The 13159-nt window shown below is 40.8% G+C and overlaps 1 protein-coding gene across 2 annotated transcripts in view; it reads left to right on the forward strand.

The window, feature by feature from the left end:
- The first annotated feature begins 771 nt into the window (after positions 1 to 771).
- Positions 772 to 13159, forward strand: part of prim2 (DNA primase subunit 2) — a 38179-nt gene continuing 25791 nt past the window's right edge. The window contains exons 1-8 of one of the 2 annotated variants that reach the window (XM_033612691.2): positions 830 to 861; positions 1599 to 1698; positions 1823 to 1975; positions 2106 to 2218; positions 2534 to 2628; positions 2737 to 2857; positions 4044 to 4139; positions 9022 to 9159. In XM_033612691.2, the coding sequence (XP_033468582.1) occupies positions 1828 to 1975; positions 2106 to 2218; positions 2534 to 2628; positions 2737 to 2857; positions 4044 to 4139; positions 9022 to 9159 (711 nt within the window). In that variant the 5' untranslated portion in view covers positions 830 to 861; positions 1599 to 1698; positions 1823 to 1827. Of the gene's footprint in view, positions 862 to 1598; positions 1699 to 1822; positions 1976 to 2105; positions 2219 to 2533; positions 2629 to 2736; positions 2858 to 4043; positions 4140 to 9021; positions 9160 to 13159 lie in introns of both variants that reach the window. The other variant, XM_033612690.2, reaches the window with a different exon arrangement.

The following is a 13159-nucleotide window of genomic DNA, read 5'->3' on the forward strand; positions in this document are numbered from 1 at the left end:
TATGTTACACAGTATAAATAAATAAATAATATGGATGTGAACATATATATATGTGAATATGTATTATATGTATTTTATGAATAAATATTCTATCTATCTATCTATCTATCTGTCTATCTATCTATCTATCTATCTATCTATCTGTGCTGTCTTGTTAAAGAGTCTGACTGCTGTTGAAATAATTTGCAAAATAAAGCAGAACATTTGAATACTTAAGTAAAGTGCGTGTACTTTGGTACAGTTCTTGAGTCTATAAACTTAGTTACTTTCCACTACAGCCTATTTTTGACAGCCCCTGCTGCAGTTGTTGGAATGTTATGAATATTTATTGTGTTCGTGGATTCACACTTAATTACAGAACAACCAAGATAACAGTTTATAGTTTTTCAAACCTTCTATTTACTTTTATTAGTAACTGCAGGGAGCATCTCGTTAAATAGACACACTGGTACCTACATTTTGCATTTTAGAAATCACAAACCACAAGTTCTGGGTGCGTTTGTTATGTAGTGCAGATAATCCCGAAAGCCGCTGTTGCATTTAGGTCGACGGCGGGAAAAAAAGTCAGGAAAATTGCACGCTAAATAAGCCAGTGCTTATTTTAGATATTCAGCTGCACGACTGGTTTGTAGTCATCATAGAAAACTGAGAAGCATTTTCTTCTTGTATGCTTTCACAAAGGATATCGTCAATGGCAGAGACATGGCAGGCCGGCCGGAACAACTAAACGAGCGCTCACACTGTGTGACAGGTTTCTCTTCCTGGTTTGTCTAAAATCGTCATCATTTACCCGCGTTAGTTGAACCACCCACTTTGTTTGGCGGGCTTGAACTAAGAAGAAGCAGCTTCATCGTCTAATCGGTAATGTAACGACAATATAACCGTTTAAATGCTGCTATTGTACTTGTTTCAAGTTGTGTGATACGTCCCTGGAATAGTTTTAGTCGGTCCTCGTCGACCCCGTTTCCATGGAGTTAACTGGTGTTAGCTAGCATCTGTGTCTGCGTTGGGGAAATGTGTCATTGTTGTTGACTAACTTTGCGCTGAAGATACAGTATTGTTAGCTTTAGCGAAGTCGTTTCATGCTTAATTATGTCGTGTGGGTACAGCTGGTTTTATGGAAAAGGGGGATACCACTTACTTTAGTTGTGTTGTAACACAATAAATTGCTAACGTTAGCTAATGTTATCAGGTCATTTCAATGGTTTGATGCCTGTCAGAGTTTGTGCTTTATGTGCAATGAGCTGCACAATAGACCTTGTTCAGTGAAAGCAGCTTTGTAGCCAAGTTGTTGCAGATGAAAACATATTTTGACATAGATAAAATGCTCTCTGCATGAATATTTTCTTTCTATACCCTTACATGTTCTTTAACAGGTGGACTATGATCTGTGGTGTGGGAACACATCTGTAATCTGCTGCCCATGTTACAGGGGCCCAAGTTATACAGCTCAGACAATAGGCAGTATTTTTAATGTTTTTGTGTGTGTTAAGAGGACAGACCAAATGAGGTTAATGGATCGCTAATTGTTGACAAGGGGGCGTCTAATAATTTGTTTCAAACATATATATACATTTTATTTTCCCCCCAAATGCCAGCACCCATTTAATGAAGACAAAATATCTGAAGCCTCTATAAACAGAAATACAGCGTGGTGCATTGGAGAAGAGGCTTGCTACTTACTTGAAGCTCCCACTGGTCTGTATTGAAAATTGTAGTTATACCAAACATGCCAGTGTGGTGATGATGACTTGTATCCTATTGTCTGGTGATACATGATGCTTCTTTATTAAAAGACATTCTTATTTTCCTATACCATCAGGAACTATGCTGTTTTCTGGCAGAAGAAGGAAGATCGCCGCCAACGAAGGCCAGGCGGAGCTGTATGGACATCCTCTGCAGTTCTATGTGCAGCCTCCTCTTGAAAACATCTCTCTTGCTGAATTTGAGGCGTTTGCTGTGGACAGACTGAAATGTAAGACCTGGGTCTCTTTCCAGTCTAATGATATTTAAATTTAGTGTTTTCACTGCTGTAATGAAATACATTTGTAATATGCTTAAAAATGGCCTGATATTTATAATGTCTGTTTTTGTTACCACTACAGTGCTGAAGACAATTGAGAATTTGGGAGTGAGCTATGTGAAGCTGTCAGAGCAGTACACAAAGAAACTGGAACATGAGTGTAAAACCCTGAACTTTGCGTACAGATCAGATGCTGTGAGTATGTTTAACAGGACGCACATTGTCACATTACTGCCTGCCATGAGTCATAAAAGCTGCTTACTTGCCAAAATAAAGCTGAATTCCCATAGCCTAAATTAATGTAAGATGGCATACAGGTATTGTAAACATCACTGTTGTAAAAAGTATACAACACGCTCTTGACTTGTGAATATGGTCACAAAACCTTCTTTAAAAATCTTTTATTTTACCTTGCAAGTAAAATTATGCCCAACAAGCCAACACAAGTTAAGAAGTTGTGAATCATGACAAGAAATATGTCATAAAAATACTGTACCTTAACCCATTAAGGATGACCGAAAAACTCAGACTGGACCGACTGAATTCGAGAAACGAAGAAAGGACCATATCTCCCACTTCATCCTCAGACTTGCCTACTGCCAAACGTAAGTCTGTAGTTTCTGAAGAATGATTGTTGTTAATAAAAAAAAAGAATAAACATGCTGTGAAAATGAGTGTCTGAATAAATGTTTATTTGTAATTGCATCTTAAAGGGAGGACTTGAGACGGTGGTTTATCCAACAGGAAGTCGATCTTTTCCGCTACCGGTTCAACGAGCTGTATCCCGAACAAAAGCTTGAATTCCTGCACAGAAATAATTTGCAGTATGACACGGTAAGTTTTAACACCACTTTTTACTTTGACTCAAAATGTTAATTTATTGCTTAAAAATTACTACAATATTTGAAGGGTATATTTGAAAACCAGATAACTCAATTTTTATTTATTTTCCATATATGCCGTATGTGCGTATTCGCAAACCAGGAAATATCAGTCAAGCTGATGTTGGATGTTTTCATAAGATATTTCAGAGTTTTTACATTTTTATAAAGCAGGTTTTTCTTGTACGATCAATTAAATATCAATCAAATTAGTGGTTATTCATTTTAAGAATATCTCATATCTGTTTTTACAAATAAAGTCTTCATTTTCTTTTTTGCTACCTGAGACTTACTTACAACTCCCGTACTGTTGTTGTTCACCTCTGTCCACATCTGTAAATGTAAATGCTTGTGGACTGATCTGAACAGGGCACTATATGAAAGTGTTTTTAGAATATGTATTTATACAAACCTTCAAATATGAGCAAAACTGTGTTTAGACTCTGAAAGTAATGAGCAGAGTTGAGGTTTTATATCAGCTAAAATGATATCTATTGATGTCACTAATGTGTGTCACTAATTTCTGTTGTAACTGTGGAGTAATTAAAAATCTGACTGACAAAGAAGCCGACACAGAATCTCATGTATTAGTGGATATTAGGAAAAGAAAACGAGAAACAGGGCAGGGAAAGGAACATTTGTGCTCAGCTGCATGCTCACTAGGTGGAGCTGTTTGATCACTGTAACAGGACCCATGAATGTTGAGGGTTTCCTTGAAGGGTGATAAAAAAAAGTTTTAATGTTAAAAGCATTTTGTCTTGCACTATAGTTGTTTTAATGTGTGAACAAACAGTGTTTCCAAGGTGATAAATATACACACGTGCGATTTTTAACATTCGTAGTAATCCTGATTAAATGTGAATTTCTGTTTTTAGTGTCTTTTACTTTTAAGTGCATCTTTAGACCCACTCAGGGAAGGCACTGTGACAGGTTTCCATGAAATGGAGGTGACTCCTAAAAGGAAAAATGGAAAAAACTATTCAATAATTTATCCAAACATAATGTGTCAAGCAAGGACGAAAATGGCGCGTTCATCTGATAAACGATGTGAGCCACAGCCTTCAGTGTCTAAACACTGGCGCAGTTCTGTCTGTGCAGCTCTTCGCTGAAATTCATCACTCTCATCAATAACTTTTCAGATTAGTGTCGAGGAGAAGAAGGCCCTGTCGGATAAACTTGTCAACTCCAGTTACGCCGTCAGTGGAATCACTGTGGAGAACCAGGACTTCTACAAAGTGAGTTACTCATTTCTCTCTTTCTCTCCACTGAGACCACTAAGAATGTTTAAGTGCCTATGCCTCCACAAAACACATTTTATATACACCGTTATTCTACGATTTATTTTCCTGTAGTTCCCACAGTGAATGAAGAAGCAAGCCATCGAGACATAGTGCTGCTAACTCATTGTTTTGTGTTCTAAATGTCAGAACTTTGAAAAAGAAAAGGCAGTGTTAGCATTGGTATCTTCACAGACAAGAAAATGTTCTTTTGTTAAAATCACCCTGTAATTATCTTCAGTGATTATTATCTGCATTTACCATCAAAAGCTCTAGTGTTTCCCCCATGAGTCCATTATTGGGCTACTTTTGAGTTGTTAATGCTCAGTTTGACAAAGACGTGTCCAGAATCATGAAACAACAGCAACTCTGCACTGTGGATTTTCATGTTAAAGGTAGTGCTGCACGATTTGATAAAAATGTGCGATTGCGATTTTGAGGACAATATCGCCATTGCGGTTGCAATTACTTAAGCAATATCACACTCGAGCTCGTGATGTTATACATCGTGCCTATGACCGAATCACAGCCGTGACGATATACGAGTATAACATCACGAGCTCGAGTGTGATATTGCTTTTATACAACAGTTTAACAGTTAAATAAGGAAGGCTGATTAAGAAATGTTGAAAAATGAGGACAAAATAGATAATTTAAGCATTTTATTTGTCTTCCGCCAACAAAAATAGTTCCCTCAGGACTCCACGGCACTGTACCTACAGCGGAGCGGAGCCTGTGTTGTGTTCAGGCGTTGTCACATAAATGACAAATTCCAGCATGTGAATAGGCCGTTGCACAACACAGCAGCATGTCATGTGGGCCGAAACCGAGCAAAATTGCTCAATTTTTCATTTGTTATTACATAGATTGTTACAGAGTCCATGATTTCCCTGTGTCTCTTTGAGGTCTTGTCGTATGACGTGACACTTACGAATGTATGTGTAATTTGTTGTTGTTTTATGAGGGTCTCAGTTGTCTCTTTGTCTTTAAAGTTACTCAGCTTGTCTTTCTCTCGCATGCATTCTTCCTACTTTTCTCTTTGCTGTCTCAAGTGCTGATATAGATTGGTCGTGTTGCCGCGGGTCGTGGCGACTTTAACTTTCAAAGTTTTACACAGCACGTCTTTCTGGTCAACGCTGCCGTACCTGAATCCAAAGTATCGCCATATAATAGGCGTTGGGTTATTTTTTGCCACCAACTCAGCCTGTTCTTGGTCGTGCTCATGCTCTTCTTCAGCGTCTATGTTGGTCACTGCTGCACACCAGGTGGTCACCTGACCATACGTGCTTTACACACCAGGATAACTTGTGGGCGTGATGTCAACAAACTCCACACACTACAGGAGAAGTAGTCACGTCCACAGGCACACACGTTAACTGTCATTTACATTAAATTGCAGCCTTTTATGCGGTTATGTAATTGCACAGCCTGACATCGCGATTGCAACTGCGATTAGATTAATCGTGCAGCACTAGTTAAAGGGGCACTCCACCAGTTTTACACATGATGTTAAGATTACTTGTTATGAGGGTTACTAGTTGGCCTGTTGAAACTCTGGATAGAGCACTCGGTTTGAAAGAATAACCTGATGATGTCATCAGACTTCAGATTTTTAACAGGAAGGCTGCGTTACACACTGAAGGTGTGGATTTTAAAAGTTGTGGTGTTTACTAGTCATTGAAGGTCAAACAAAAGATGCTTCAGAGCAGTGGCTCCAGCTTCAGGGTCCAGATTTCTCCTTAGTCATTAGTTCAAGGTCCACACAGTTTAATATACTCAGCATCATTCTTGCTTTTGGCCATGTCGTCGAGCAGGTTTGCTGTCCCTCAAGTGCCTCTCAAAGTCAAGGATACTTACTTGGTAGGACAGGTCCTTCAGAGGCTAGGCAAGACTCCCTGCTAGTATTCAGTGAACACACATGAGCTAGTGAGTGCCCAGGTGTGCGTCATTGACAAGGCCCTGCCTTTAATTCTAGCAAATCATGCACAAATAATTGTGGGTGCTTCATGCTCACTGAGAATACAAACATGCATCCTTGAAAATTCTCTGACTCAGTCCTCGGCAGAATTCAAAGGATTCTTGACACTGATCCTTGACAGTCCTTCTGTGGGATTCGATGACGTAGCATCCTTGAAATTCAGACGAAATTGAAGGATCCGTCCTCAACTTTGAGAAGCACCATCTGTCAAGAAGCTGTCCGCTAGTCACTCACTCTATGGCAGAAAATGGCACTTCAAAATAAAAGCTCTGTGCTGGAAATTCACCATACTTCAAAATAAAGTGTTTTTTACAAACTTGACACGTTCACGAGTCACTTGTGGTCCATTCAGAATGGATCCGCAACCCACTTTGGGGGACCAGGACCCACCATTTAGGAACCACTGATTTAGAGTGCCATTATGGGTAACGTAAGCTCCAGAGTGTTTTTGGAGCTTGACCCATACTGAGGACTAAAAGTCAGAGTATCTCAGCCTCTGCTGTTACAAGTTTGACCTTTTCTTTTTAAATCTATCTCTTACGAGTCCCCCAGCTGTATGGAGGTGCAGTGCTAAGTTGCTGCAGCACCCCTCTATGATCATTACAAACCAACTTATAACAGGCAGAGTCCTGCATCAGGTCAGGCACCCGGCTGGTGATCTGCCAAAAAGGTGATTGCGGGTGGTGTTTTGTCTTAATTTTATATCCGGGTTTACTTCTGGGTTAAACAAGAAACACATGGGTCGGACTGCTGGTGTCAGATGATAAATATATTAAAATTAAATAAGAAAATAATAATTTAATTGAATATTTTAACCATTCAATCCCTTGACGGCAGACTTTTTTACTTGTCGGCTCTGTCCTCTCTGTGCCAGCTGGAATATGAGAGCCGCTTCACTCAGGAGTGTTACTTACAGGCACGTTAACTGTGGAGATGTGCTGCTCAGTGTTATGAGAATATACAAAAAAATATTAATTTAAATTGTATTTTCTGAAATACTTTAGTTTTTAAATTTATTATTTTGGTTTCACATGTAAGAAATGGCCCAAAATGATCACACTAGACATGTCGCCTGACCGAATTATTGGAACAGTGCATGGGTATCAGAGGATTTGCCACCTTGGTCAGGCCGCAGATCTTGTGTTGGCGGATCGGGTCAGGTCAGCTTGTGACACTAATTGGTCATATGTGCAGGTGGCGGCGGAACAGGTGCGGTATTTCACATCGCCATGCTGATAACAGGTTAAATGATTACTTGGCCAAAAATTGGGCAAACGAACCTTTGTCTTTGTAAAACCAACCACCACCACGACATGTAAGATCACACACTTTGCAGTGCTTAATGCAGCTACACTGTGCGACATGGATCTAATAAACTTGGGTACAACATCAAGTTTGATGTACGCAGACTGTACGATGACAGCGCCTACTGAATCGCAGGCTACGCAGGCTAAATAACCTGAAGTTTGTGGGCACTGTAGACTGCGGTGTGTGTGTGTGTGTGTGTGTGTGTGTTTGTTTGTGTTTGCTAACTGGTAGTTTGCTCACCTGGCAGCTGCAAGTCCACCGCCATTTCCTGCCATGCTTTACGCAATCATGTTAAGAGCTGGAGGACACATCTTACAGGCAAGGCTTCTGCTTCCACAACTCGATAAGGTTTTCATCTTTGCTGGAATCCCACACGTTTCTTTTAGCACGTTTAGCCTCCATGGCGAGCTGCTATCCGTCTGTTTGTGTGTGTTTAGCACCAGTGCGTTATTTCATGCTGCGTTTCTGTAGGTTGGTTAGTAGACACTGGCCTTAACAGCAGTCACACAGTGAGTGGTCATCCCAAATTTCTGACATTGTCAGAATTTTATCCCAGGCCGGCCATCCTTGAACATCTCTCACATCAGTGTGACGTAGGACCACCGTTTTGGAGCTATGACTAAAGATATTGTCACAGTTCTTTCACACTGGTCATCTTTCTTCTGGGACAGAACAAAATCACACAGTGTATACCTGGCTTTGCACAATGTTTTCAGTGACGTCAATCAATATGGATCGAATTTACAGGAAAACTTGCATCTATAGTTTGGAGTAACTTCTGCCATGTGTCAAGTGTCTTGAACTAATTACTGCACAAGTTTTCTGATGCATTTCACTCACAATGTGTAATCCTAACATGCCCAAGAGTACCAGCCAAGCAGGGCAGTGAACTGCCTGTAAAACACTGATTTGTCTGCTTAGTTCTATTTTCTTCCTCAGTTCCCCTACCTTCGGGGCCATTATTTTGTCAGATGGAGACAGACCATTTATGATATGAAATAAGTGAGAAAATATTGGTCCCTGAGGCAGTTTTAAATCAACTTATTGGAGAACTCATGTTCTCCCAAATGTAGAATTTCCACTCTGCATGAGCACCTTGCCTTACTTCTAAAGAAATGTTTTGGCATAATTTCATTGAGTCACTGAATGTTCATGTAGTGGAGGAATCAGTATGAATGGTAAGCCTGGAAAATAATGGGCTGATTGACAGATTACTGTCATATCCCGTCACAGCTGAGTGGATTTAAATCTAAAGTTTGTCTGTTCACAAAATGAAAATGAAGGGGGAAAATGTCACGGCCTGCTACTTGACTTTAAATGTACATTTTAGGCCCTCTTACTGACAGTCTTAGTGGTTGAGAGCATGTAAATCATCACACACCCTTTATTAAACAGCACTAGAGTAAGTGTAAGTCCTCATATCACAGCTAAAATGATGAAAGTGTTGGCCTTACGCTCACTATGCATGCAAATGGTATATTAACATCTATATCTTTTAAATGCATTCATAATTTAAGCATTTTTTTCCTCTCCGGTTCTTGTTTTATTTGAAAGGTCCCATTTCAAGATGCCCTGGATCTAGTGCGAGCGAGGAAAGTGTACCTGAAAGCAGGCTACGTGTACATCCCTCACCAGGACATTGTCACCATCGTACTCAACGATTTTCGCACCCGGCTATCGAAAGCTCTCGCAGTAAGTGTTTGCAGCTCTTAACTGTTTTAGAAAGGATGAATAATGAGTCCTGTAATATCACACACAGCTCAAAGACAAATGAGAATTTGCTTTTGAGCTTAACGTGACAACTCCAGTCGTTCTCTGCTGCGTTTCATGATGGAAACATAAATGTATATTGTATGTGTATGTACAGGGCTGTAAATCAAGACTAGAAATGTCTTGCAATATAATCCAATACAACAATGACTCTGACCTAAAATCAAGTAAGAGAGATTTAATAAATACCCTTCTGACTCACTTCAACAAAGCCTTACTTTGCATTATATGATGTCCACGCCTTGGATATGTAGTTTATGTAAATACATTCTGTGTATACTGTAAGTCTGGGTCCACAAGAAAAAATATTAAATTTCAGCTGTGGTTGTTTCTCTCTGTGCCCTGAGGGAAACTGGAAAAATGCAGGGTTCAGATGAGGGGAATTAAGTATGCACACATGACATAAAATGTCTAGAGGGAAGATTTAGGACAGCAAGTATGAAAGTGCTCATTATCCCTACAGGCATGATGTTCTTTTTTTAAAGGCTGTGGAAGGGGGTCTGTAAAGGTGCAGTATCCGCATGCTCATGCATTGCATCGTCGAAAGCCCTCAGGGACGTGGAACATGGTGTTTTGGGGACCAGAGGCATTCTTTATAATACATGTGAGAAGACAGCCAAGGTTGAGTTACATCGTGGCGAGGGGTCCTGACTAGGGAGCAGGCACAAGCATGCCTAACAGCCATAGGCAGTGGCACTTACTGGTTTATGAATAGACTTTTCCTATTAATGAGGTGGAAGAAATCTGCAATATGGATGACTCACAGCCACAGAGAGGAAATGATGAAAATGCCAATATAAAGACCTGCAAATCGTTACTGTTCTGATTGGAGTCTCAACCTTTGTAATCTACATACAATTATGTAGATGTCATGTGTCATCGGCCAGCGTTGTGTGAATGCTACACCTGAAGTAATCATGTAAACATTACAGTGTTTATTGTAACACAGAGTAGTGATAACAGTGACAAAAAGAAGATCATGTCCTCAGTCTGATCCATGATGTCTTTGCCATTAAAGGCATTTTTATATTAGGTATGATTGACTGATACCGTGCCCGAGTACGAGTGCCCCTCCTTTCCACTCTGCCGCCGCTCAGTATTCACATTAGTAATGTTGTTTCGTACTCAAGTACACTTGTCACTGTGTGACATGTTTGTTGTGCTTCAGTGTAGAAAAGAGCACAGTAGACAGACACTGCTGCCCCGGGGACCATCATCAGCAGGGACCGGCGGAGCAGCAATGCGAAGCTCTGCTCCTGGCCAGAGGAGGAGTCGCTGCTGTCGGGCACAGAGCTCTCTGCCTCCCACCAGAGCCCCAACTGCAGGTTGAAGGCAGCACCAAAGCTGCAGCAGGCTTTGCTGCCGTCTGTTATAGAGGCATCAGTATTAAACTGAGACTGTTTCATAACCACTTAAAAACTCTTTGTAGTTGTGTTAGATAGAAGTTGGTTCAGGTGGTATTCACACCTGAGACTTACCGGACCAGAGTACACATGAACCGGACCACCTTTTCAAGTGGACTTGGGCATGGATTGGCATGCCTGGGTACAGTTCTCAGTATTCGCACTAATCAATCTGGACCCGGGCTCAGGTCCTTGATGTGAAAGCCCCCTTAGATAAAAAGCTTGAAGTATACATAGGTCTCTGAAGAAAAAACTATGTATTAAACTTCTTTTGAATTTAGTGGAAAAATATGGGATCATTATATCGGTGTGTATTACTCCTGCACTAGTCATATGTGTCGAGCAGCACGATGGGGCAGTGTTTAGCATTGTCACCTCACAGCAAGAGGGTTCCTGGTGCGAACTCCAGGGTGGAGGGGCCCTTCTGTGCAGAGTTTGCATGTTCTCCTTGTGTCAGTGATGGTTTTCTCCGGGTACTCCAGCCTCCTCCCACAGTCCAAAGACATGCAGGTTAATTAGTGACTCTAAATTGGCCGTAGGTGTGAATGTGAGTACGAATGGTTGTCTGTCTCTATGTGTCAGCCCTGTGATAGTCTGGTGACCTTTCCAGGATGTACCCCAACTATCGCCCAATGTCGGCTGGTATAGGCTCCAGCCCTCCCCCCATGACCCCCAACAGGATAGGCGGTTACTGAAAATGAATGAAAGAATGGTCATACGTGTCACAGGATAGTTAATAAAATTATTGTTTTAATATGAACACAGAACACAAACACTTGATTTGTTTTTTAGTTTTTCAATTGTGATTAACTTGTCCGTGCTCTCTGGTGGACAGACTTTGGTGACAGCGTTTTTACAATATGTCATTCGTCCATTCACAGAGCGCTCTATCAAAAGACACATCAATTGCAGTGCCTTTACAAAGCAGCTGTTTGAGTCTGCCTTATCACCGGCAGTCCTTTGCTTTGTGCACAGACAATCATTTGGCAGTTTGAACAAAAGTCCATTTTTGTCCTGTGGTTTTGTTGTGCCGTCCCACTCGTTGTGTTTAACTGTGTAGTCACTTTCAGTCAGTGCGTCTGCAGGTAATGCCTGTGTTCATGACACAGAGTGGACTCTGTTTAGCCAGGGATCTAAAATGCCTACTGGCAAATTGGAGCACTCATCTAAAAGTGGGTACTGCCAATATGGAATGTACCTAATTAACAAAATTAGAAAATAGTGATAGCTGAGTAGTTTGGATGTGGCTTACTAATCTCCGAGTTCAGTGTACTCAATCTAGTGTGATTGGACACTAGATTGTGTGTTGCTCATGGTGTAGTATAGAAAGTCACTGCCTCTGTCGTAATCTTGGCACAGCAGGCACCATGTACGTGATTTGCTTTAACACATGTACTCCATCGCGGGACAGGCAGGACCATCTTTTCCAAATTGCAAAAGGAAAAACAAATAAAAAGAGCAACTGGGTCCAGTTCTGCCATTCTCCCATTTCTTGGTAATTATCCGGACCACTAACTGTTGGAATGGAATAATGCTCCAAAACTATTTTTCTTGTAACTGTGCCATTGTGACTGTTTGTGTGTTACTATAATGGTTATTCTCCTCCACTGGGGACAACAAAGGGACATTGCGGAAAATGTGTCATTAAAAAGGCATGAAATTGAAAGCTGCTTCTCCATATGACTGCAGTTACTGGGTGGATGTTCATTTTAACAGAAATTAACAGAAATATAGTATGTTAAGCTGTTTGGTTTTTTTTGTTGTTTTTTTTTTGCGTCTGTGTAAAGCAGACCTTGAAATGGTTCAGACTGTGGACTCTTGCTTGTTTGCTGATGGGAGTCATGTTCATAAAGCAATTAAACTAAGTGAAGCTTGTTGTTTGGCAGTGATGTGCATACAGTCGGACAGACAGCTGAAACAGTTCACATCGAGCTGAACTCTGTGTTCAGACTGAGACAGGATGTGAAAACCGAACGTCGGGAGCGCTTGACAGTTGTTTCATATGATACAGATGTTTCATAATGGTGTCATTTAATTTTAACGTCATCACTTTAAAGGGCCCCTCACACACCATGGTGACAGTCGGCCTTCTGGTACCATCGTCAAACATTCAGTAACATAAAGTACTAATATTGCAGTCACATGCTACTCAGATGGTCCCATTTCCTGAGTTGGGAAGCTGTTCCTCTGACGTCTGTGTGTTCACGAGCCTTTAAAGCAATACTTCACCCACAAAATAATCGTTTGCGTATCACTTAGTCATGCTGTGTAACCTTGAATTTGTGAAGAAATCTTTGTTTTGCTCACATGCCTCCACATATAATGGCGAACATATTGATTGACTGGGGGCCATAATTAACAACAGCACAACCATCTCTTTACAGACTCTCATACAACTCGTGCAGTATAATCCAAGTCCCATTTATCCAGTCGTATGCTCAGTTCTTCCCAAACACATGCATTTTTGCTAAATTCTTGTAATTTTGCCTTTTAAACTGACCTTATCTCTGCTCTCTTCA

This window comes from Epinephelus lanceolatus, chromosome 17, assembly GCF_041903045.1.
Source record: "Epinephelus lanceolatus isolate andai-2023 chromosome 17, ASM4190304v1, whole genome shotgun sequence".
Classification (NCBI taxonomy): Eukaryota; Metazoa; Chordata; class Actinopteri; order Perciformes; family Serranidae; genus Epinephelus; species Epinephelus lanceolatus.